The 26407-nt window shown below is 42.4% G+C and overlaps 1 protein-coding gene and 1 long non-coding RNA gene across 4 annotated transcripts in view; one reads left to right on the top strand and one right to left on the bottom strand.

Moving 5' to 3' along the window:
* Positions 1-1771: 1771 nt before the first annotated feature.
* On the bottom strand, positions 1772-15951 carry LOC108586965. Its single transcript, XR_004184800.1, has 3 exons — positions 15547-15951; positions 15092-15140; positions 1772-2632 (listed from the first exon to the last, which is right to left on the bottom strand). It is a non-coding gene; the product is annotated as an uncharacterized LOC108586965 (long non-coding RNA).
* An 11-nt stretch (positions 15952-15962) lies between these two features.
* Positions 15963-26407, top strand: part of GOLGA5 (golgin A5) — a 47359-nt gene continuing 36914 nt past the window's right edge. For 2 of the 3 annotated variants that reach the window (XR_004184799.1, XM_031667889.1), the window contains exons 1-2: positions 15963-16189; positions 18760-19333. Coding sequence is in view for 2 of the 3 variants with exons in the window: in XM_031667889.1 (XP_031523749.1) it covers positions 18790-19333 (544 nt within the window). In the remaining variant the exon portion in view is untranslated. The remainder of the gene's footprint in view (positions 16190-18759; positions 19334-26407) is intronic. The other variant, XM_031667890.1, reaches the window with a different exon arrangement.

The following is a 26407-nucleotide window of genomic DNA, read 5'->3' as shown; positions in this document are numbered from 1 at the left end:
CCCTTTTGCAAAATAACCGTGTTAAGAGCAGCCAGGAATTTCTTCCTCTTTCTTTCTCTTTTTTCTTGAGACAGGGTCTTGCTCTGCTGCGCAGGCTGGAGTGCAGTAGCTTGATCGTGGCTCACTGCAGCTTTGACCTCCGGGGCTCAAGTGATCCTCTGGCCTCAGCCTCCCAAGTAGCTGGGGCCACAGGCATGTGCCACCACATCCTGGTAAATTTTTTGTATTTTTATAGAGACAGGGTCTCACCGTGTTGCTCAGGCTGGTCTGGAACAACTGGCTCAAGTAATTCTCTTGCTTTGGCTTCCAAAAGTGTTAGGATGGCAGGCATGAGCCACCAGGACCTGCCAGGAATTTCTTCCATGGGGAAGAGATGACTTGAAGCTGCCGCTTAGAGACAGCTCAGATTCCACTGGTTTAAATCACTTTCCTTCAGATTCCTTTGGGAAAGTGGATTCGTCTTTCAGGCTGTCTTCCTGGCAGCCCCCTTACTTCCTTTAGCGGTAGAACTCCTGAGCTTTAGCCAGGCCCATGGCTTCCCAATTAAAGACTACATTTCCCAGCCTCACTTGAAGCCAGGTACAGCCACGTGACTCAGTTCTGGCCAATCGGATAATACTCATACAGTCTCTATGTTGCTGCCTGGAAAGTGCCATGGTGTGGAGCCATCCTAGACCAGATGAAGCCAACAGTCTAGGAATGGAAGAGCTCAAGGGAGAATGAACCTGGGTCTCCAACACCAAAGAGCTTCTCCATTAGCTCTGGACTGCTAATACTTGGATGCTTCACAAGAGAGAAACCTTTTATCTTGTTTATGTCACTGTCACTTTGGTCTCTGTCATGGTAACTGATTCTGCATTCTGACTAACACACTTCCTGTTCCCACATCTCTTTTCCAAGATGGCGTCTGGAGACAGGGCGGGCTTCTGTAGCCTCATGGCACTGGGAAAAGAATCCTTTCTCACATGTGGTTCTTCAGGGTTTACTGGTCTCTGATGTCTTGAGACTTTCCTGGTTTAGTTCCTGGGCCCTGGTGCTTGCTTGGCTGGTCCCACTTGGGTTTTCAAGGTGCTGAACTGGGACTTGCTACGGGCACCGTGCTGCACACCACAGATTTGTTCCGAACTTTTGTGCTTTGCAAAGATCCAGAAACCCTCAGCCACTTTTTCCAAACTACTCTGGTGTGTGTAGGTCTCTCTCAGCTGCCCTCCAGCACACCTGCACACCTGCCTTGGCACATTCCTCAGCCATTTCTTAACGAACCCCTGAATGTGGGCCTGTGCTATGGGGGCTTGCAGATTCCTGGCCTGTGTGCTGAGAAGTGGAGAGAAAATCCTATGTACTAGGACTTCTCTAAGCACCTATGTGCAGCCTAGGAACCCCTCCTTTCACAGTTGAACCTGGGGTTGGGGAGGAGGAAAGAAGGGCCTTGCAGTTTGACCTCCCCTTCCCACCCACTACCCCAACACAGAGAGACGAAGAAGCTTTCTCTTGCTGGATGCCCATGTCTCCGGATCATTTTCTCCTCTTTCACTCCTCTGTGGGTTTTTGGTTTTTTTTTTTTTTTTTTTTTGAGACGTAGTCTAACTCTATCACCCTGGCTGGAGTATCTTGGCGTGATCTCAGCTCACTGCAACCTCGGCCCCCTGGATTCAGGTGATTCTCCTGCCTCAGTCTCCAGAGTAGCTGGGATTACAGGCGCGTACCACCACCCCTGGCTAATTTTTGTATTTTTAGTAGAGATGGGGTTTCGCCATGTTGGCCAGGCTGGGCTTGGACTCCTGACCTCAGGTGATCTGCCCGCCTCGGCCTCCCAAAGTGCTAGGATTATAGGTGTGAGCCACCACACCCGGCCTTGCTGTGGCGTTTTGATACTCCCCCCACTCATGCTCCACATCCAAAGACAAACTTCAAAGTTTAGCTCAGTGGTTCTCAACTGGGGATAATTTTGTCCCCCAGGGGTCACCTGGCAATGTCTGGAGACATTTTTAAGTGTCACAACTGGGCAAAGGGGGGTTGTTACTGATATCTGGTGGGTAGTGGTTATGGATGCTGCTAAACATCCTCCAATGCACAAACAGGACAGTGTCCCACAGCCAAGAATTATGCAGCCTAAAATGTGAATCATGCTGAGGTTGGGTGACCCAGACATAGCCTTCATTGAGGAAGCACCCTAAGGTAATATGAGTTGCAAGTGAAGGATAAACAGCTAGGTTTAATAATCTCCTGTTACATCTCTGCAGATCAGTGTCAGATATGGCATTCAGCTCTAAGAGATAACTAAGACTGGGGCCTGCCTAGGTTATTCAACAAGTATGTACTGAAGACCTCCTGTGTGCCAGGCACTGTTCTGGGCACCAAGATAAGCAAAACAGACAAAGCTTTCATCCTTCTGGAGCTCATATTCTAATGGAGAACAAGGCAATAAATAAGTAGCAGTCCCTGTGCCATTGCCTGGCTCTGCCACTTATCAGCTGTGTGACTTTGAGCACGTTAATCTCTCCGGCTTTGGTTTCTTCATCTATAATATCAAGCTAATAATAGGACTCACCACATAGGACTGCTCCTCACAAGGTTGTAATGTGAGTTGAAAGAATGAATATGCACAAAGCCTTTAGACCACAGCTGCTATCTGTTAAGAAAATAAAAATAACCCAACCACATAAATATCATGACATAAGAGAAATAAATGTAGAATACGATGTCAGAAGTTAATGGAAAATAAAACCAGGTAAGGGAATAGAGAATGAGAGACGGGAGCCCTGGGGAATTTATTATATAGAATATTCAGGGAAGTCTCTCTGAGAAAATGACATTTGAGCAGAGACCGAATGAAGGGAAGAAATACCTCATTCAATATACAAAAAAAATCCATTTCAGGTGGATTAAAGACCCCAAACAAGATGCTTATTATAAACCTACCAGATTGGCAAAAAGTAAAAGTCTGATAATAGCAGATGTTGGTGAGGTTACGGAGCAAGGGAACTTGCAGACATGTTGGTGGGGACGTCAAGTGGGACAACCCATTTGGAAACTGGTTTTGCGTTACAAAGAGAAGTTGAAAATGCACCCTTCTTGAGATGCAGAAATTGTACTCCCAGGCATTTACCCAAGAAAACTCATGCATATGTGCCTCAGGATACATGAATAATGATATTCCCATCAGTATTACTCCAAACCTGGAAACAACCCAAATCTCCATCAGTAATAGAAAGATAGGCCAGGCATGGTGGCTCATGCCTGGAATCCCAGGGCTTTGGGAGACTGAGGTCGGCAGATCACCTGAGGTCAGGAGTTCGAGACCAGCCTGGCCAACGTGGCGAAATGTGGCAAAAGCCTGTCTCCACTAAAAATACAAAAAATTAGCCAGGTGTGGTGGTGTGCACCTGTAGTCCCAGCTACTCAGGAGGCTGAGGCATGAGAATCGCTTGAACCTGGGAGGCAAGGTTGCAGTGAGCAGAGATCATGCCACTGCACTCCAGCCTGGGAGACAGAGTGAGACTCCCTCTAAAAAAAAAAAAAGACAAAGCTATAGAATATCTAGCACCCATTTACCTAGCACCAACTTTATCAAGTGATGACATTATGCCATATTTGTTTCTTACCCTTAAAAAATTATAAACGTATTTCTAAAGGCATCTGTCCCTGCTTTCTCCATCCAGAAGTAACTACTATAATAAATTAATGTTTATTATTCCTGTAAATTTTTATACCCTTAACATGCATTTCAATATCTATACAAATTATATAGTATTATTTTATAGGTTTGAAAGTTTTAAATAAATGTTATTATATCATACATGTATTTCTGCAACTTGTTTTCTTAATAATTATGTTCACTTCTAGCTAATTCTGACCAACTAGGCAAGTGTGTATCAGATACTCTATAAGTCCTGGTGAAAATGTGAACTTGGGTTTGGGAATAGCAGTTGCTCCACTCTGGCTGAGCAGGTGAACTCCCACACTATATACATTGTGTTTTTTGATTTTAACTTTTTATTACAAAAAACCTCAAATATGTAGTAGCATAGGCAGCACAGTGTAAAGGACCATATGTAATGATCAGCCAAACTCAGTGTTGAACAATGATGAGCAGTCTTGTCTGATTTGTACCCTCGCCAAGTTCCCCCAGTTCAGATAATCTTCTAGCAAATCGCAGACATTACTTGTTTCTTATCTGTAATTGTTGGCCCCAAGACGGCCTCTACAGATCCTCACCTCCTGGTACACATGCCCTCCTGTATTGTACTCCCACAGTGAATTGGGGATAGTCTATGAAACTAGTACAATATGGTAGAAACATTGGTTTCTGACTTCCAAGGCTGAATTATAAAAGACATTGCGGTTTCCTCACTGGTCCCTTGGATTGCTCCCTGTAGGAGATAAGGGGTGCAGAGAGTAAATTTCCAGGCAGTGAGAATAGCAAGGCCAATGTTCCTGAGGGCCAGATGGCTGGAGCATGTGGGTAAAGAGGAGAGCAGTTTAAGATGGAGCTGGAGAGAGAGGCCTTATTTGGACATGGTCTGATCTGTTGCCCATCTATAACTGACTGAAGCTCTGCTGCTGTGATTGGCTGAGACTTCTGTTATAAAAGTATATTCCTAAGTTAGGCTTTCAGTTAGTTTATGTGCCAAGTTAGGTTGCAGTTCCTTACGTAAGAACTCAAGTATAGAGGCGTCCTCAGGCCAAATTTAGTTCAATGTAGCCCTTTAAAGAAATAATTTTGACTGGGTGCACTAGCTCACACCTGTAATCCCAGCACTTTGGGAGGCCAAGGCGGGCGGATCACAAGGTCAGGAGTTCGAGACCAGCCTGGCCAATACGGTGAAACCCCATCTCTACTAAAAATACAAAAATTAGCTGGGCATGGTGGCAGGAGCCTGTAATCCTAGCTACTCAGGAGGCTGAGGCAGGAGAATCGCTTAAACCCGGGAGGCAGAGGTTGCAGTGAACCAAGATCCCACCACTGTACTCCAGCCTGGGCGACAGAGCTAGACTCCGTCTCAAAAAAAAAAAAAAAGACAGAAAGAAAGAAAGAATTTTATGGCATAAGAAACAATCACCCACATATACCTTATAAGCCACTAACTGAGGCCATGAGAGAGTTGTCCATGACACCATAGCAAGGCACAACATAGTTTGTTTACTCCCACGCTTGTGCTATTTCCAGGACAACATAAAGCACTTTCTCCGCTTAGCCCCACTACCAACATGGGGACATATGGAGGTTGGAGGGCTCTTCAAAGGCATGACAGCTGAGGATAGGGAGAGAGGGGGATCTAAGAGGTTCACCAGGGGCTCAGGGGTGAAGGGATTCATCCCTAGGAGCAGTTTAGCAGCCCAGATAACATGGAAAACACCAGAACTGCCCTGTCACATCTGGGGAACTTCCAAAAAGGTGTGGGAATATGAAATCCCCTTGAGTCATCCAAGGTCACTTCATAAAAATACTACACTCTGTGCTCTATAAAAGAAAGGATACATCAATACTCATGTTGCTTATCAACCTAGATATTATACAACATACATACAAACATAAGGTACATATTTTTAAGTGCTAAGTGCCCTCTGCTGCTGGAAGATAAAAATGCACAAAAAGGCTCACAATTTCATTCTCCAGATCTGTGCAAAGTAGAATCACAGCACCAAGGAGCTGAAAGACACAGGAATCTTCTAGTGTGGGTCACAAAGTCCCTAGGGGAAGCTTGCAGGGTCTAGACAGATACTTTAAATGTGGGGTGTAAGGATTCACAGAGGCAGGGCTGTGAAGACATAGAGAGTACGTTCTATCTCCTGGGATATTCAAAGTTTAAAATAATTTTTTAATGTTATTTACTTTCAAAAATAAGATTCCTTTTTTTTTTTTTTTTTTTTTTTTGAGACGGAGTCTCGTTCTGTCGCCAAGGCTGGAGTGCAGTGGCCGGATCTCAGCTCACTGCAAGCTCCGCCTCCCGGGTTCCCGCCATTCTCCTGCCTCAGCCTCCCGGGTAGCTGGGACTACAGGCGCCCGCCACCTCGCCCGGCTAGTTTTTTGTCTTTTTTGGTAGAGACGGGGTTTCACCGTGTTAGCCAGGCTGGTCTTGATCTCCTGACCTCGTGATCTGCCCGTCTCGGCCTCCCAAAGTGCTGGGATTACAGGCTTGAGCCGCCGCACCCGGCCCAAAAATAAGATTCTTATGGTACAAAGTTCAAAGGGTACATACAAAAAAGGATACATTAAAAAATAAACGGGCCGGGCGTGGTGGCTCACGCCTGTAATCCCAGAACTTTGGGAGGCCAAGGCAGGTGGATCATCTGAGGTCAGGAGTTCAAGACCAGCCTGGCCAATATAGCGAAACCTCATCTCTACTAAAAATACAAAAATTAGCCAGTCATGATGGCTCACTCCTATTGTTCCAGCTATTTGGGAGGCTGAGGCAGGAGAATCACTTGAACCCAGAAGGTGGAGGTTGCAGTGAGCTGAGATCATACCACTGCACTCCATCCTGGGCGACAGAGTGAAATGCCCTCTCAAAAATAAATAAATAAATAAACCTTCCTCTCACTCCTGTTACCTAGCCAAGTCCTCCTCTCTGGATGCAAACAAGGTGTCCTTCAAGACATAGACTCTACCTATAAAAAGTATTTTTACACAAACGATAGTGAAACCACATTTGCAAAATTATGACAGTAAGAAACATCTGACATAGATGATTCCATCTTGCTTCTAACTTCCAAGCTATCCTTGTTTATTCTTGAGCATAGGCCAAGCTGGCTCTCGGAGTAATTTAGTTTATAATTTAACCTTAAAGCAAGGATGATAGTATCCCTTCCGCAAACTACCCCCTCCTTTTCTGGACACTAAAACTACCTTTTAAAAACTAATGAAAGGCTGGCCAGGCGCAGTGGCTAACACCTGTAATCCCAGCACTCTGGGAGGCCGAAGCGGGCGTATCACTTGAGGCCAGAGTTGGAGACTAGCCTGGGCAACCTGGCGAAAACCCACCTCCACTAAATTTAGTCAGGTGTGGCAGTGGGCGCCTGTAGTCCCAGGTACTCAGGAGGTTGATGCAGGAGAATTGTTTGAACCCAGGAGGCAGGGGTTGCAGTGAGCCGAGACTGCACCCCTGCATTCACTTGAGCAACAGAGCGAGACCTTTTCTCAAGAAAGCAAAACAAAACAACAACAATTGAAAAAAAAGCAAAAAAAAAAAAAAACCTAATGAAAGGCCACAAGATTAGTATTATGGGAGGGGCCTACATCTGCTAAGATATAAGTGTAGTTAAACTATAGCCATTGTTCTGGAGGTCACAAGATTAGTAACCTCCTCATTTGCTCCTGTAGACAACACCACTATTGTTAAAATCTGAAATGTTGATGGCATTTTTCAGACCCTGAATTCTGATGGACCAGCTGGTGGTGGTGTAGTCTCACCAACGCACCACAGTGTGGCAATCTCTCTTGTGAGGTATCACCTGGAGTTCTTTACCTCACGTCCAAGATGATTAAGAAGCGCAGACACAAGGGTGAGGTGGGAACGAAAGTTTAATAAGCGAAAGACGAAAGCTGTCCGCCCCCAGAGAGGGAGGCCTGAATGGGTTGCCCACTATGAGGCTGGGGTCCAGGGTTTTTATAAACTGGAAAGGGGAAGGAATGTGCTTAGTCTGTGGGCTGTCTTGGAGAAAGTGATTCAGCTTGGCCCGAGGACCTTGGCCTGGGACCAATCAGGGGCTGAAGTGATGATTCACAGAGGCCAGTCTCACAGTCTGAAAAGGAAAGGAAAGTGCCCACCAGAACCCACTGGAGCCCACTGTGTTCATGCCCAAAAAAGGAGAACAAACTTTTTCCCAGGAGCCCACTGATTACAAAAAGGACAAAGGCATTTCTATGTCAGGCCTTGTCCCCTTATCTGAGTGAACTGGAGGTTTGTGCAAGTTTTTATCTGAATGGGCTGGAGGTTCTTCTAACTGTGCAGCCTTAGGCGTGTCTCCAGGCACAACTCCCTGTGCTAGTTCCCTTATTGTTTCTTGCAGCTTGATTTTTTTCCCAGGCTGCTTTTTCTGTTATGTGGGGATGAGGCACTAACCTGTGGGTTGGGGGCTCTCTGGGGACCCTTCCCTTGCTATCTACCTAAGGCAAGCTGGCTAACTCCTCTCAGTGCCACCTGGACCTGTAACCCATACCAAGAAACTGGCTCAACTGGTCTTGTGATCCACCCAGGTAATGACTCAGCACAAGAAGATAGTTTTGACCCTCTATTATTTCATCCCCAACCCAACCAGTTAACATCCTTCATTCCCTAGACCCCAGGCCACCAGGCTATCCTTAAGAAACCCTCACCTCCAAATTTTCAGGGAGACTGATTTCAAGTAATAAGCTCCCATCTTCCACTTGGCTAGCCTTGTGTTAATTAAACTCTTTCTCTACTGCAATACTGCTGTCTCAGTAAATCTGTGCAGTGGGCAGGAAGAACCCATCAGGCAATTACAAAATCACACTATATATACCATTATTTTCCTTTTGTGTTTTTCTCTAATTTAACATATATTCTTAAGATCTTAGAGTTTTTTCATATCCTTGCATAAGAGATCCTGTTTCTTTTTAAAAACAGCCATATAATATTCCACTGGATGAATGTACCAAGAGTTTTAAATCAATGAACATTTAACTTGTTATTTGCTATTATAGGCAACACTGTAATTAATAACTTCATATATGTCATTTTGCATAAGTGTGAGTATATCTGTAGGGTAATTTCCTAAAAGTGGAACTACCTTCTTAAAGGTATGTATTTTTTGAAAATTGTTTTAAGTATAACATGATATATGTAAAGAACTGTCAAGTACAGTGTTGGATGGATTTTTACATATAATCAATACCAATGTTAAGATGTAGAATACTATGAGCACCTCCATCTTGACCACTCCCAGTCAATATCTGCCCTCCCAAAAGATAACTGATACTATAACTTATTCTTCTCTTTTTTTAAATTTTATTTTTTTGACAGAGGGTCTCACTTCATTACCCAGCCTGGAGTGCAGTGTCGCAATCATGGCTCACTGCAACCTCAAACTCCTGGGCTCAAGCAATCCTCCTCCCTCAACCTCCTGAGTAGCTGTACAGGCAGCACACATCACCATGCCTGGTTAATTTTTTTTTTTTTTTTTTTTTTTTGTAGAGATGGGGTCTTCCTATGTTGCTCAGGCTGTTCTCGAACTCTCAGGCTCAAGTGATCCTACAGCCTCAGCCTCCCAAAGTGTTGGGATTACAGGCATCAGCCACCATGCCTGGCCTTATTATGACTTCTGTAACCACTAATTCACTTTGCCTGTTCTTGACTTGCAGATAAATAGAATTATAGTCTTTTTGGACTGGCTTCTTTTAAGTCAAAATTATGCCTGTGAGTTCCATCTATGGTGTTGTGGTTTCTTGTTTTTCATTGGTATGAAGTACCGTGTTGTACAGCTATACTACAATTTTGTAATCCATTCACCAGTTTATTAGCATTTGGGCTGTTTCCAGTTTGCATTATTATGAATAAAGCTGCTTTGAACATCCTTGTAAATAAATGTCTTTGGGTGGATACCTGCATTCCTCTCTCCTGAGCAGAATTACTGACTCATGGGGTAAATCTATGCTAGGTCATACAGTAGGCCTCTGTTTAATTTTAGTAGATATAGCTAATGTTTTCCAAAGTGTTCCTATCACTTACACTCCTCTCAGAAATGTATGCCTGTTCCGGTGGCCCTATGTCCTCATCAGTACCTGGAATTTTCCATCTTTTTACATTTTAGCCATTCTGGTGGGTATGCAAATGTATTTCATTATCATTTTAATTCACATTTCTCTGATGACTAATAATGTTGAACACCTTTTCATGTGCTTTTGGATATTTTCTCTTGCGAAGTGTTTATTAGCTCATTCTTATTAGGTGGATTTTTTTTTTAAATTTTGATTTGTAAGAGCGCATTATATTCCAGATATAAGTCCTTTGTCAAATGTATGTGTTGTAAATGCCTTCTCCCAACCTGTGGCTTTCCTTTCATTCTTTTAATTTTTATGAACAGAAATTCTTAATTTTGGCCAGACACTGTGGCACACAACTATAGTCCCAGCATTTTGGGAGGCCAAAGTGGGTGGATTGCTTGAGCTCAGTAGTTCAAGACAAGCCTGGTTAATATGGTGAAACCCTGTCTCTGAAAAAAAAATATTAAAATTAGCCAGGCAAGGTAGCATGTGCCTGTCGTCCTAGCTACTTGGGAGGCTGAGGTGGGAGGGTCACTTGAGCCCAGGAGGTTGAGGCTGCAGTGAGCCAAGGTTGCACCACTGCACTCCAGCCTGAGCAACAGAGTGAAATTAAACACTGTGCTGTGACCAAAACAAAACAAACAAAATGAAAGCAATTAATTGAGGCTGCAGACTTGTAATCTCTAATTCTAGTTCAGTATCTCCATTTAATAAATGATGCCTGGGAAGAGAAGCGGTTTGCTCAAGTTCCTATAGCTAGAAACTAGAGAATCACAATTAGAACCAAGGTTTTCCTACTTTCTAGACTAGATATATTCCAGTTGAGTACAGTCTTTTTTCCTGATAATAAAATAGAGGGCCAGAAAGATTAAGTTACTTGAGGGTAATTAACAGTCAAATCAAAACCAGTTGATCTGATTTCTGCCTCTTTTCCATGCTATCTCAATTTACTGAACATTATTATTCATTCATTATTCAATATGTAGGAGTATCTTCTTGTGCCATGTCCTTTGCTGGGTTCTGTTGAAACAGTCATAGACAAGACAGACACCGTCCCTGCCCTCCCTCATATAATTACAATTGTGTAAATGTTATGAAGAAGTATAGGGTAGAAGAAAGAGTATATCAGTTGTGATGCCAGTTAAGTGGGAGACTCAGAAGGGGAGTCACTCCCAAAAAGAAGCTTATGTTTCCACTGCTGGAGGAGGGAAACACTCTGAGATATTAGTTTAATTGTTTATTAGGTAGCCTCAACTCACTGGGGGCACTGACAGGAAATGGTTTAATTTCTTCCAATAATTCTCAAAGATATTTATATCAATTCCCATTTTTTCCTCTGAGCCATAGTTTCCTTGATGATAGCTTGCTTGCTTCCATAATTTTCAGCCCCTTTTAGTATTTAGAACAGACTCGTTTCAGTATTTAACACTCTGCTCTGTTTAATTTCTTTATGCAGATTTGAATTACCACCTGGTGTCATTTCCTTTCAGGTTGAATGATTTTCTTATTATTTCATATACGGCAAGTCTTATAGGACTAGCCACAACTTCTCTCAGTCTCTGTTTATCTGGGAATGTCTCTATCCAGCCCTCATTTTTGAAGAATAGTTTTGCCGGAAATAGAATCCTTGGTTGACAGTTTTTTTCCCCCTTTAGGATTTTACATATGTTATCCTACTGCCTTCCTCCTTCATTGTTTTTGATATGAAGTCAGCTGTTACTCTTGTTCCTCTATCTTTGATGAGTCATTTTCCTCCTACAGTTTCTAAGATTTTCTTTCTTTCAACAGCTTGACTGTTACATGTCAGGTTGAATGTCTTTGTGTTTGTCCTATTTGAAGATCATTGAGCTTCCTAGATGTACAGATTAATGTTTTCATCAAACTTGGAAAGTTTTTGGCCATTTCTTCCTCAAATATCCCCCCTCCTCCCAATCCTTCTCTCCTGAAATTCCCATTGCATACATATTGGTATATTTGATGATGTCACACAGATCTCTGAGAATCACCTCATTTTTTATTCTTTTTTCTTTATATTGATTGGACAAATTCTATTGATCTATCTTCAAGTTTTCTAATTCTCTCTTCAGCCCACTCAAATTTGCATTGAGCTCCTCCAGTGAAATTTTTTTTTTTTTTTTTTTTTTTACTTATTGTACTTTTCAATTCTAGAATTCCATTGATTTTAAAAAAATAATCCCTATCTCTTTACTGATATTCCCTATTTTATGAAGTATTGTTGTAATTTTTTTGTTTTTGTTTTTGGTTTGTTTGAGCCTGGGTCTCACTATGTTCTCTAGGCTGGTCTCAAACTCCTGAGTCTAAGCAATCCTCCTGCCTTGGCCTCCCAAAGTGCTGGGATTACAGGTGTGAGCTGCCACAGCTGGCTGTCATATTTTCACTTAGTTTTGTGAACATATTTTTTTTCTCTCTTTTTTTTTTTAAATAGAGTAGATGCGCTGTGTGAGACTTGATTTCATATTTGAGAAACTTCCTTGAAGTCCTTATATGCTAAATCCAACATCTCACAACATTTATCTTGATTTTCACCTCTGTGTATGGTCACATTTTTCTGTTCATTTGCATGTCTGCTTTTTTTTAATTGAAAACTGGACAATTTAGATAATATAGCAACTCTCGTGTTTTGATGTGCCCCTCAGAGGGTGTTTTTTGTGTTTTTCTTATACGTTTGTTTTGTGACTTGCCTGGACTAATTCTGCAGAGTTTATCTTCCATAGTGTGTTGACAGTGATGTTTCTCCTCAGTTTTTTGGTTTTTTTTTTTTTCCTCTTTTATGTTTATTTCTAAGGCTCGTTTTCTAAGGTTTTCGCCAAAGTCAAGATGGCTTAGAATTTAGTCAATGATTGATCAGATGTGGTAATTAGACACCTCAAACCAGTGAGACTTCTACCCTTTCTTGATGGAGCTGTGTCATCTAAATAGGTTGAAGAACATTCAAAACTCAGGCAATTTACAAGACTGCTCTGGCTTTTGTTTTGCTGAGTTTTCTTGTGTCTCCTCTGCATCCTCTGCAAGGCTTCCCTGGCTTTTGTTTTCCTGTGTCTCCTCTGCCACTGTGCAAGGCTTCATGTTCCGCCAGGGTCGAGTAGATGACTGGGGCTTTTGCCAGACTCTCCTGAACTGACACAGCCTTCCAGACCATAAGCGCATTGCCAAAGCCCACCATGCCTATCTGATTCCCTGGCTCTCACTGCTGAACTTCCAGCAGGCTTTCTAATCAGTTGTTTGCTCAACCAGTCTTGCAGCCCAGGTAATTGTGATGTTGGCATTCCCAATCAACCTTTCTCCTTGGCCATGGGGTTTTTCTGGCACCACTCCAAGTCAGCCCCCTCTGGTAGCAAAGCTGCTGGTTTTCACATCTACTCAGCCCTGATAGAACTATTCCCATGGAACTGGAGGAGAGGGATTGGGAATTTCCCCATGGTAACGTGTCACAGACTCACTGTTGTTACCCAAGGTTTAATAGTTTTTTCTTGAATAAATGCTCTTTAATTTATGTTATGCCAGTGGTGGATTTCCAGGAATTTGAAATGGTTGTTTTTCACAATTGTGTCCAATTTCATCGTTTTTGGGGAAGATAATTTGCTGAATTCCTTACTCTGCCATTCTAGAAGTCACAATAAAGCCCCATTTGTTTAAAACTTCATCCTTAAGCTCTACTCAAAGTTCCTCTCCCTGATCTCTGGAGCAGACTAGCCTGGTTGCACTACAGCACTAGAGGCTTCCTTCTTCCCCTTTCTTTTCTAGGCGTTAGTTCTGCTGGTGGCATTAGGGTAGTGAGGAGGCGGGAAGAAAAGGGCAAATTTTCTGACCCATTGGGCAAGGTTGTAGCCTCTCTCTGTTGTGCTGTTTCTCTGGCTAATCCACCCCGGCCCCAACAATGTATGCATGGCAGGCATCTATATGCTGACCTCTTAGGGGGTATATGTGGGAATTCTTGAAACACTCTTTTTTGGGGCCTGCCCGTTGCCATTTTTTGGAATATCTGAATTAAGTCTAAAATCCGCATTCAATAATTCAAATACTCAGGACCCACTATGTGCACAGGATCAGGCTAATTTGGCCCTAATGACAAGCCTACAACATAGTCCCTAGTCTTCAACTTGAGGAAAGTAAGGCTCAAACAGGTTAAGGGCTGAGCACAGTGGCTCATGCCTGTAATCTCAGCACTTTGAGTGGCTGATCAGGCAGATTACTTGAGGTCAGGAGTTTGAGACTAGCCTGGCCAACATGGTGAAACCCTGTCTCTACTAAAAATACAAAAAATTAGCCGGACATGGTGGCACACGCCTCTAGTCCCAGCTACTCAAGGGGCTGAGGCAGGAGAAACACTTGAACCCGGAAGGTGGAGGTTGCAGTGAGCCGAGATCGCGCCACTGCACTCCAGGATGGGCGACAGAGCAAGGCTCCATTTCAAAAAACCAACCAAACAAACAAAAAAATCCCCCCAAAAAACGGGTTAAGTAATTTGTCTAAGATTATCAGTCCTAATAAGGAGTCCACATTATTCCAAAGCCTGTGCTCTTGGACTCAAAGTTTTGTCTCCAAATTAAATATTGGGAGTAATTACAGCTCCTGCTTTTCTTCCTCTCAGGTCAGGTTTAGTCCAATACAGTGGAAGATTGGTTCTTCCTCAACTTCTTTCATTCTCATCCCTTTGACAATTAAAACATTGTTTCTAGAGTCACACTGACCCAAGTTTGAATCCCAGTTGTTCTACCTTTGCTTCTATGTGACCATGGGCAAGTAACTAAATCTCATTGAATCTCAGTGTCTTCATCTGTAAAATAGGATAATATATTAATAGTAGTCTGATTTTATTAGGTAGGCCTGTGTAAGAAACAATCCTAAATCTCAGTGGCTTATAACAGCAAAAGTTGGTATTTCACTCATGTGAAATCTCAGATGTGAGGTGCTTCACATCCCCTTCTTCTAGGACCAAGGCTGAAAGAGCAGCCCTTCTGACACAGACTATTCTCATGAAAGGAAACATTTCTCTGGTTGAAATACGTAATAACTCTTAATGCTTCTGCTCAGAAAGACCTCCTGCTCCTATTTCACTGGCCAAAAGAAGATCATACGATCAAGCCTGACATCAGTGAGGATGGAAAGAATGCTCCTTCTACAGGACGCGCTGCAGTTACATGGCAACAGGCGATGATGTATAATCCTTAACTGGAAAAGCAACTTAATAGTTAGGAACAACAATACCACCTACCAGAGAATAATAGTACCTTCCTTATGAATGTGAGATTAAAATGAGGTGAGGCACATGCAATGCTTAACACAGTATTCTACGCTTAATAAAGTTTGATAAATGTTAGATGCCATTATTATGATTATTACCTCCTGGTGCTGAAAAATTTTCTCTTCACTGTACTGGGCTAAACCTCACCTGAGAGGAAGAAAAGCAGCAGCTGTAATTACTTCCAATATTTAATTTGGAGACAATAAAACTTTGAGTCTACGGGGCACAGGCTTTGGAGTAATGTGGACTCCTTATTAGGACAGATGATCTTAGACAAATTACTTAAACTGTTTGAGCCTTACTTTCCTCAACTCAAAGATGTGAGACTTGGAACTGTATTGTAGGCTTGTCATTAGGGCCAAATTAGCCCAATCCTGTACACATAGTGGGTGCTGAGTCTTTGAACTATTGAATGTGGATTTTAGACTTATTTCAGATAGTCAATGAACTGCATGCATAACATAACCACAGTACTACCTTTTCTATCCTTTGGGTCTCAGCTCAAATATCATCTCCTCAGAGAGACCTTCCCTGACCACCTGATTTAAAGTACCTCCCGTGCTTCCAGTCACTTTTCCCCGTTTTCTTGTCGTTACAGCTCTGGTAACGCCCTGAAATTGTCTTGTCCATTCACTGTCATGTAGTATCTGTCTCTGCCACTAGAAAGTAAGCGCCATGCAATCCGGATCATGGTTTCTTATTTCCACCTTCTGCCGTGGGCCTCTCGCATTTCTCTTCTGTAAAACTTCCGGGAGATGGTGAGTAAAGGGAGAACTCACGTGACCCGCAACGAGACCTAGCCCTTTGTGGGTGTGGCCTTTCACGTTGCGCCGGCCCCGTGCGGGCCGTCCACCGCGGGAGGACAGCTACGTCACACGCACGCAGGCCCTGCGCCGCGCCTCGTCTCGCCACGGGCGGAAAGGGGCATGGCCATGCGTAAGGACCCCGTAGCCACCGGCGCCACCGCCTGAATCGCCTGCAGGTGGCTGTTCTCGGCTCCCTGCCGTGCAGGCATCTCGAAAGCCACTCTGTTTTGGGGTCCTCGCGCCCCTTCCACGTCTCCCGGAAGCGGTAGCACGGCCCCGGCAGGTCCGGGAGAAGGTTTAGTCTGCTCGGGCACCCTCCGGGCCAGCTGCCGAGGGGGCGCGGCCCAGGACGGCGACTAGGCCGTGGTGCAACCTCTCCGGAGTCCTCAGGTGAGGCGGAGGCGAGGGCCCACTGGACGAGACGGGAGTGTTAACGGTCCTAGGAGCGGGGGCGCAGTCCTTTCAGCGGAGACCCTGGTCTCTCCGTCTTCTTTCGGGTGGCGCTCGTCTTCCCTGTGTTAGGGGCAGAGGAGGGTAGCTGGAGAGACCCCATGGGCTTCAGCCGACGTTGTTTACTGCCCTCTGTATTCTTTCTTCCTGACTCCTGTCTGACCTGGCAGTTCTTCCCGCACGGAACGAGATGGGTGGGGAGCGGAGTGGGGGGTCTCTGCTCGCTTACCTGAGATCCACAGACTGAAGACCCCAGGGCACTACCGACTGGGCCTACACGACTGACCTGCAGCCTCCCTCCCTCTGTGCTGACGCCTGTCCTTCGAAGCAGGCCCTGCCACCGCCCTCTGCGGATCCATCCCCATCCCACGCACTCTCTCTGCCCTTGGGCAGTAGCCTGGGGAATTGACGGGTGCCTCTGAAGTCCTTTGTGTCTTTGAGATGTTTGTCAATGGAGCAAGTGCCCAGGGCCCATCTAAGTATTTAATTGGGTAATCAACATTAATTGCAACATTAGTAGCAATTTAATGGTATGTTTTAAAGCCCAATTAATTTTAAAATGAGAGGCAAGATAGAAAGAATTGAGTGTGTTTTGATTTTTTTATTACTTTTTTTGTAGAGACAGGGTCTTGCCACGTTGCCCAGGCTGGTCTCAAACTCTTGGCCTCAAGTGGTCCTCCCCGCTTGGCGTCCCAATGTGTTGGGATTACAGGGTGAGCCACAGTGCCTGGCCTGTATGGTGTTCTGTATGTTACAGAGCATTTCGTCTCCATTTTCATTTGGTTTTTTTATAAACTCCGAAAGACATAGGCATGTAATAGTCACATGTGTAAAGAACAGGTTTAAAGGATGAGTTTCTTCTGGAGGTTTTTTAGGTTTTGAGCTATATGGTATAGGGAGGCAAAGATTAAAAGGTGGGTTTGGCACTAGGGTGACTTAGACTTGAGTATCTGAGCTGCTATCTAAACTCTGGGATCTTTCTCAACCCTTTCCACATTTGCTTTTAAAAAAGGATATTGCTGTTTACCTCATAATGTGACTGTGAAAGTTACATATGATGAAAGATACATGTGTACCTGTGTACAGCATCTGTCATATAAAAATTCCACTCAGCAGTATTTATGAGTGCCTACTGTGTGCTAGACTCTGAGAATTCATTGGTGAGCAAAACAGACATAATCTGTATCCAACCACTGCCCCCCTTTCCCCAAGAACAAGAGACGTGTTTAAAAAAAAAAAAAAAAAACGTAATTATAACACATGAAGGGCTATGAGGCAAAAGAATAGGATATGTACAGATAATGATTGAGCTAACTTAGATGGAAAGGAGAACTCTGAAGCAGATGACATTTGAGTAAACACCAAGAACAAGAAAGTTAACCATGAAAGAGTTCTTGGCAAAAGGAACAACGTGCACATTCTAGAAATGGTTGTGGACTTTATTATAGAGCCCTTCTATATCTGTATATTCATCATTACTTTGATGTGTTGTGACACACAGTAAGTATTCAAATATATGTATGGAATGAGTGGTTATGCAGTTTTGGTTTTTATTCTGAACTTAATGTGCACGTGGTAGGTATTGAGTATTTGAATTATTGAGCATGTACTTTAGACAAATTATATGCACACCTAAATTATATGTAATAGTGCCGCAGTTTAACATTAAGATGGCTTTTGTATTTAATGAAAAAGTTTTTTCAAGTTTTAGCACTTTAAAACAAACTTCAGTGAATTTTATTTTTATTTGGTTGTACTGGAATTTTGCCATAGTGGTTATTTGCTAATTTGCTGCTGTAGCAAAGTACCACAGACTGATTGGCTGGGGCAACAGAAATTTATTTTCTCTCGGTTCTGAAGGCTTGAAGTCCAAAATGAAGGTATTGACAGAGTTGGGTTTCTTCTGAGGCCTACTTCTTTTGCTTGCAGATGTCTGCCTTCTCCCTGTGTCCTTTCTGTATGTCTGCTGTGTTGAAATTTCCTCCACTTAGAAGGACATGCCAGTTATATTTGATTAGGGCCCACCCTAATGACTCATTTTAATTATCCCTTTAGAGACCCTATCTCCAAAAACAGTCACATTCTGAGGTCTGGGGGTTAGGACTCAAATAAAGGAATTTGGAGGGATGCAGTTCAGCCCATAAGAGATGCTTTTGCTACATTAAGATTTGCCCTTCATTGAAATAGTAATAATAAACACAGTAGTGGTAGTTGTAATAAGGATAATAGCAGCCACTAAAATGAGTGCTTATTATGTGCCAAGCATTTTGCAAAGTGTCTTTTATATATTATTTCATCATAACACCATCCTATAAGGTAAGTACACTTTTCCCCCCGTTTTCTACATAAGATTTCTCAGCCTCATTTAAGTAGTTTGCTCAAGGTTACCTAGCTAGTAAAAGGTAGGGTTAGGATTTCAACCCAGGACTACCTGACTCCAGCGTCTGGTGTTAACCATTTTTCATACTCTGCCATTATGCCACAATGATCATTTTATGTCCTTTTTACAGGTTTGCCAATAGGATTATCCTGCTGCCATCATGTCTTGGTTTGTTGATCTTGCTGGAAAGGCAGAAGATCTTTTAAACCGAGTTGATCAAGGGGCTGCAACAGCTCTCAGTAGGAAAGACAATACCAGCAACATATATAGCAAAAATACTGACTATACTGAGTTTCACCAGCAAAATACAGATTTGACATATCAGACTGGACCTAAAGCTACGTATATTTCATCAGCAGCTGATAACATTCGAAATCAAAAAGCCACCATCTTAGCTGGCACTGCAAATGTGAAAGTAGGATCTCGGACACCAGTAGAGGCCTCTCATCCTGTTGAAAATTCATCTGTTCCTAGGCCTTCATCCCAATTTGTGCGAAGAAAAAAGTCAGAACCTGATGATGAGCTGCTGTTTGATTTTCTTAATAGTTCACAGAAGGAGCCTACCGGGAGGGTGGAAATCAAAAAGGAAAAAGGCAAGACACCTGTCTTTCAGAGTTCTCAGACATCAAGTGTCAGTTCTGTGAACCCCAGTATAACCACCATCAAAACCACTGAAGAAAATTCTTTTGGGAGCCAAACCCACGGTAGTTAATCAGTCCTCTGTTTCTTTTAACCAAATTGAATGTGTCATCATATGATCCAATGGTGTTTCTCATTCACTGTTATGGGATCTGTTTCCACTGCTGTAAGGGCAGACTCTCCGCAAATGTGTGGTGTAAACAAGGGGGACATCATTGACTACTATTAGTCAATAGACAGTTGTAGCAGGGACTTAATGTTGTCTGGAAGGCAACTTTACCCACTCAGCATCTAACAAAGTATTTCATATTTGATTCCCTAAGACATTTTAAGATTAAAAAAAAATTTTGAAATCTGAAAGAAAGCATGTCACTTTGGATCAGGCACTATCCCAGTTGATATCTTTTTGTTACTAGGATTGTAAAAATGACAGGAGACTGTACTTCACGTATTTTCTGGGTTGTGTTTTTTGTGTGTTTTTCCCCCTACATCCTCCACAAATAAAACTGAGAGACTGAACTTTGATCCAGGTTGAAGAGTTGAAGGCATTGACCTGGTAGTGAAGCAAGAGCTTAGAATTCTTGTTATCAATTGTTTAATTCCCTGTGAGATTACCTCTACAAGTACACCTTCTTTCCTGTGAAATGAGATTAACACTGTAAATGCGGCTAATTCAGGTACCTACTAAGTGTTTTAAAATATCAATAGGCCAGACATGGTGGCTCACGCCTGCAATCCCAGCACTTTGGGAGGCCGAGGCGGGTGGATCACGAGGTCAGGAGATCGAGACCATCCTGGCTAACACAGCGAAACCCCATCTCTACTAAAAATACAAAAAATTAGCCGAGCGTGGTGGCGGGCGCCTGTAATCCCAGCTACTCAGGAGGCTGAGGCAGGAGAATGGCTTGAACCCAGGAGGCGGAGCTTGCAGTGAGCCCAGATCGTACCACTGCACTCCAGCGTCGGCCACGGAGCAAGACTCCGTCTCAAAAAAAATAAATAAATAAATAAAATAGCAATAGGCTGGGCATGGTGGCTCAAGCCTGTAATCCCAGCACTTTGGAACGCCGAGGCGGGCAGATCACTCGCACCCAGGAATTAGATACCAGCCAGAACAACATAGCAAAACCCTGTCCTGGTTAATGCAAAAATTAACCAGGCACAGTGGCACATGCCTATAGTCTCAGCTACTTGGGAGGCTGAGACGGGAGAATTGCTTGAGCCCAGGAGGTCGAGGTTGCAGTGAGCTGAGATTGCACCACAACACTCCAGCCTGGGCAACAGAATGAGACCCTGTCTCCAAAGATAAAAAAAGAAAAAAGGCAAGAAACTTGATAGTAGGTTCTTGCAGGGATTCTTTTGTTATTTTGAGACGGTCTTGCTCTATCGCCCATCCTTAAGTGCCGTGGTGCTATCACAGCTTGCGGTACTCTTGACCTCCCAGGCTCAAGTGATCCTCCTGCCTCAGCCTCCCGAGTAGCTGGAACTATAGGTGCATACCACTGTGCCCAGCTGAGTTTTAAAAATTATTTTTAATAGAGACAGTGTCTCACTGTGTGCTCTGGCTGGTCTTGAGCTCAAATGATCCTCCTGCTTTGGCCTCCACAGCATTGGGATTATGGGCATGAGCTACCATGGCCTGGCCGTAGGGATTTTTTTTTTTTTTTTTTTGAGACAGTCTCACTGTGTTGCCCAGGCTGGAGTACAGTGGCCGGATCTTGGCTCACTGCAAGCTCCAGCTCCCGGGTTCACACCATTCTCCTGCCTCAGCCTTCTGAGTAGCTGGGACTACAGGTGCCCGCCACCACATCTGGCTAATTTTTCCTTGTATTTTTAGTAGAGACGGGGCTTCACTGTGTTAGCCAGGATGCTCTTGGTCTCCTGATCTTGTGATCCGCCTGCCTCGGCCTCCCGAAGTGCTGGGATTGTAGGCGTGAGCCACTGTGCCTGGCCTTTTTTTTTGCTTAAACTTGAGACAGGGTCTTATTGTCACCCAGGCTAGAGTACCCTGGCACAGTCTTAGCTCACTGCAACCTCCACCTCCTGAGTTCGAGCGATTTTCCCACCTCAGCCTCCCAAGTAGCTGGGACTATAGGTGTGCACCACCACCCTTGGCTAATTTTTGTATTTTTTGGTAGAGATGGGGTTTCATCATGTTGACCAGGCTGGTCTTGAACTCTGGACCTCAAGCAATCTGCCCACCTTGGCCTCCCAAAGTGCTGAGATTACAGGCGTGAGCTACCACACCCAGCCAGGGATTCTTTATAGAGTTGATTATTGATGGGAGTTTGTCATGTTCTTAGATGTTACAGCTTCTTTCATTGTCTTGGCTGTTAGTGAATAAAATCTTTCTTGTATTTTCAAGACAAAAACTTGTATAGAGGAAGAGGTTTTGGGTTGTCAAAATAGGATCATGCAGTAGCAGTTGATTAATATGTTCACACATTCCGAAATTTATTCTCAGCTATCTTTCAATTAATTATACAAAGAACCTACTAGGTGCAAGTATATGGAAGTGTCCAGTGGGTGAGCTAGACATGTAAACAGATAATTTACATGTGGTCTAGTAAATGTAGCAATTGAAGTATGGTCAGAGTGTTGTGGAAGTATGAAGGAGGAAGCAACTAATTGCCTAAGGTATTCAGAAAGGATTCACAGAGGGTCTGTATTTTTAGCTGGGCCTTAAAGAATGAAGAGGAGTTTGCCAGGTAAAAAAAGAAGTTAGAGACAGCATTCCATGCAGAGAGAACAGACTCTTTAAGGGGCTGGTAGAGTAGAAAATGTAAGAAAGTTGGAAACACTGAGTGTGAGTTGCAGGTTGATGAAAATGTAGCTAGCAAACAAAGTTGGGACCTGTTTGTGAAGGCCCTTGTGTCATACTGTTTATGCGATTAAACCCATTACTCTTGTAGATCATTGTTGAAGATTGATCCCTGAACAACTGGCTTTAGAATCACTTGTGTGTTGTTAATTTAAAAATGAATTATTGAGTGCCTTCCCAGGATTCCTGAATCGTATTTTCTGGGGCTGGAGCCAGGGCATCTGATTTTGTTGTTGTTGTTCTGTAGGTGGTTCTTAGCCAATAAAAATTGAAAGTGACTGCCACAGCCAGTGTGATGCTAGTAGAGATCTTTAAGTCAAGAGTTGACATGGCTTATTTTTGTACTTTTAAAGAAAACAACTTGCATATAATTATAAAGAATGGACCTAAAGGGAACCTCGTTGTCAGGGAAATGAATTAGAACTGGTTGTAATACACAGGAGTTATAAAAATTGTTTCTCTTGGGTAGGACCTCTCAACTTTGAGACTTGGCATTTTGGGCCAAATTAATTCAATAGTGTGGGGAGCCCTCCTGTTCTTTGTAGGATGTTTAGCAGCATCTCTGGCCTCTTAACCCATTAGATGGTGGTAGCAACCCCAATTGTGACAACCAACAATGTCTCCATAAATTGCCAAATGTTCCTTGCAGGGCAGAATCATCCCAGTTGAGAACCAATGTCCTGAGATGCCTAGAAATGTGTGGAAATGGGATTGCTGAGCTGTAGGGTTTAACAATGTTCAGCTACACTAGTAATGTCAAAGTGGCTTTCTCCGGAGGTGGTGCCAATTTATACTCTAACCAGCTGTGCTTAAGAACTTCTTTTGCTCCACATTCTCACCAACGTTTTTTATTTTCGATTTAACTTTTACTTTTTGCTGATCAGATTTGTTGTTGATATTCTTTATTTCCTTCATTACTAGTGTGGTTGAAGATCTTTTCAGATACTTGACTATTCAAGTTTCATTTTCTGGAAGTGTCTACTCAAATATTTTTTAATCAATTTTTTTCTGTTAGATTATTTGTCTTTTTCCTTCTTGATGCATGGACATTCTTGATATATTCTAAATTCTAAATTCTTTTCCTCCTCCAGTTTTACCTTGGTTTTTCCCCTCCCCTCTCTGTGGTATCTCAATGAGCAGAAGTTCTTAATGTAGATGCTTGTGGCTTGTGTTTTTTGTGTCTTGGAAAATCTTTCCTTACATTGAGATCATAAAGATATTTTTCTGTATTGTCTTCTATAGTGTGCGATAGGCATTCAATTCCATCTTTTTTTTTTTTTTTTTTTTTTTGCCATAGGGAAATCAGCTATTCTAGCATCATTTATTGGACTGAGTCTCTTGTCCCTACCAATTTGCAATACCACCTGTCTTATATATCACGTATTCATTAGTATGTTTCTGGCCACTTAATTCTGTTTTATTGGTTTATTTGTGTATCCTTGTGCCAGTGCCACCCTGTTTTAATTAATGTAGTTTTAAGTGTCTTGATAACTGATAGGGTAGCTTCTTCCAGCTGGTGTGCTTTCATCAGAAATGTTTTGGCTATTCTTGAACTTTTCCACTCCCATATGCATTTTAGGATTTGCTTATCAAGTTTCACAAAAACTCTGTTGGTCTTTTTATTGGGAATTCATTGCTTCTATATAGACAGTTTGGTGAGAATCAGCACTTTTGCTATATTGAGTTTTCTTATCCACTAATCGGGTATAATTTCAACATATTTTGTGCTGTCTTTCATTAAAATTTTTTTGTTTTCTCCATAAAGATCTTACATACTTTGTGTTAGTATTATTCCTAAGTAGTTTATATTTTTTGAAACGATTATATGTGGTATTCCATAAAATTTTTTGTTTTGTTATTGCTGGTGTGGTTTTTGTTGTTTTTTATATGTACATACATAGCAATCTAGATAGCTCTTAATCTTCATGTTTTTCTGAACATAAATTTAGATTTTCAACAACACAGTTGTCTGTGTATAATGAATTTGTTTCTTCTTAGCCCTTTTGTCTCTTAAAAAATCCTTTTCTTCATTGGCTAGGACTCAACAACCAGTTTTGTATCTTGTTCTTTGTCTTAGAGAGAATACTTTGTTTCACTAAGTATGATTTTACATTAGGTTTTTCATAGATATTTTTTATTAGGTTAGAGAAGTTTCCATAAATATCTAGTTTGAGTTTTTATCATGTTGAATTTTAGCAATGTTTTTTCCTCTACCCCTGGAGATAATAATATAGTTTTTCTTCTTTAATATTAATATAGTATACAAATCAATTGATTTTTTGAATTGATTTTTATTTATTTATTTTTAATAGAGATGAGATCTTGCTGTGTTACCCAGGCTGGAATGTAGCAGCTATTCACATGTATGGTCATAGTGCACTGCAGCCCCAAACTCCTGGGCTCAAGTAATCCTCCCACTTCAGCCTCCCAACTCACTGGGATACAGGTGCACACCACTGCACCTAGCGCCACCTCCAACTGATACTTTTAGATATAAAACCAAACTTTTTTTTTTTTTTTTTTTTGAGACGAAGTCTCGCTGTGTCGCCCAGGCTGGAGTGCAGTGGCCGGATCTCAGCTCACTGCAAGCTCCGCCTCCCGGGTTTTTACGCCATTCTCCTGCCTCAGCCTCCCGAGTAGCTGGGACTACAGGCGCCCACCACCTCGCCCGGCTAGTTTTTTATATTTTTTAGTAGAGACGGGGTTTCACCGTGTAAGCCAGGATGGTCTCGAACTCCTGACCTCGTGATCCGCCCGTCTCGGCCTCCCAAAGTGCTGGGATTACAGGCTTGAGCCACCGCGCCCGGCCATAAAACCAAACTTAACTTTCAGTTTGCTAATATTCCCTTTAGGATTTTTGCATTTATTTAGTTAATTTACTTTTTATTTATTATTATTATTTTGAGACAAGATCTCACTCTGTCGCCCAGGTTGGAGTGCAGTGGTAGGATCTCAGCTCACTGCAGCCTCAATCTCCCAGGCTCAAGCAATCCTCCTGCCTCAGCCTCAATAGTAACTGGGACTACAGTCACACACCACCATGCCTGGGTAATTTTGTTCATTTTTTGTAGAGGCAAGGTCTCACTATATTGCCAGGCTAGTCTGGAACTTCTGAGCTCAAGGGATCCTCCTATGTTGGCCTCCCAAAGTGCTAAGATTACAGGCATGAGCCACCACACCTAACCTTTTGCATTTATTTTATAAGTGAAATCGACCTGCGATATTGTTAGGTTTTAGTATTACAGTTATATTAGCCTTATCAAATGAATTGGAAAGTGTTCCTTCTTTTTCTGTTGTGTTAATTAGTTAGTGTAAGACTAAGATTATTTATTTCCTGAGTGTTTGCTACAACTCTGTGCTAAAACCATCAGGACCTGGGGTGTTCTTAGTGAAAGGTTTTAACTGTTGATTCAGTCGGCTTTTCATTTGTTAACTCTGTTTTTGGTAAGTTACATTTTTTTTCCCAATAATTTGTCAATGTCATATAGATTTTGAGGGGTTATACTTATTTAATTTGAGGAAAACAGTGAAGGGGTCACAGCTGAAACTTTCAGCGCAACCAGACATTTAGTTATTCTACCAACCTTGCAAAAACCAATGCTTGATCACGCATACTGTGTGAAGAATATCAGTCTCTGCCATATATTGAATCCTTACCCTGTTTCTGGCACTGTGCTAAATGCCTGCTTTTTAAAACAGCTTTAATGGAGTATAATTCACATGCAATAAACTGCACAATAAGTATTGTGTAATTGATAGATTTCAGTATCATGTACATTTTAAAATTTGATGGCCTAATGTTGTTTATATCTGTCCCAGAGGACACTTTTGGTTATGCTGATCCTCTCTAGTATGTTTATTTCCTCTTTTGCTAATTTTTGCTTTCTTTGGGTTTATTCTGCTATTTTTATAGCTGCTTAAGCTGGATATACAACTCATTAGTTTTATTCCTTCCTGCCTTTCATCTTTACTGTAACCAAGGCTATAAATTTCCTTCAGAATACTGCCTTAGATATCATCCCACGTTTGAATATATACTTAATTTATTTTTTGAATTTTATTATTTTATTTTTTATATTATTTAAAAATTTTTTGTAGAGACGAGTTCTCACTGTATTGCTCGGGCTGGTCTCCAACTCCTGGACTCAGGCAACCCTTTCTCCTTGGCCTCCCAAAGTGCTGGGATTACAGGCGTGAGCCACCATGCCTGGCCTACTTCATTTCTTTTTAAAATCTTTATTTTAGAAATTTCAAACATACCAAAATAGAAAGTGATGACCTCCTATTATCCAACTACAATAATCACTCATGGCCATTC

This window comes from Papio anubis, chromosome 7 (assembly GCF_008728515.1).
Source record: "Papio anubis isolate 15944 chromosome 7, Panubis1.0, whole genome shotgun sequence".
In the NCBI taxonomy this organism is placed as follows: domain Eukaryota; kingdom Metazoa; phylum Chordata; class Mammalia; order Primates; family Cercopithecidae; genus Papio; species Papio anubis.
The sequence above is the reverse complement of the archived record's forward strand: the minus strand, read 5'-3'. Positions and strand labels throughout refer to the sequence as shown.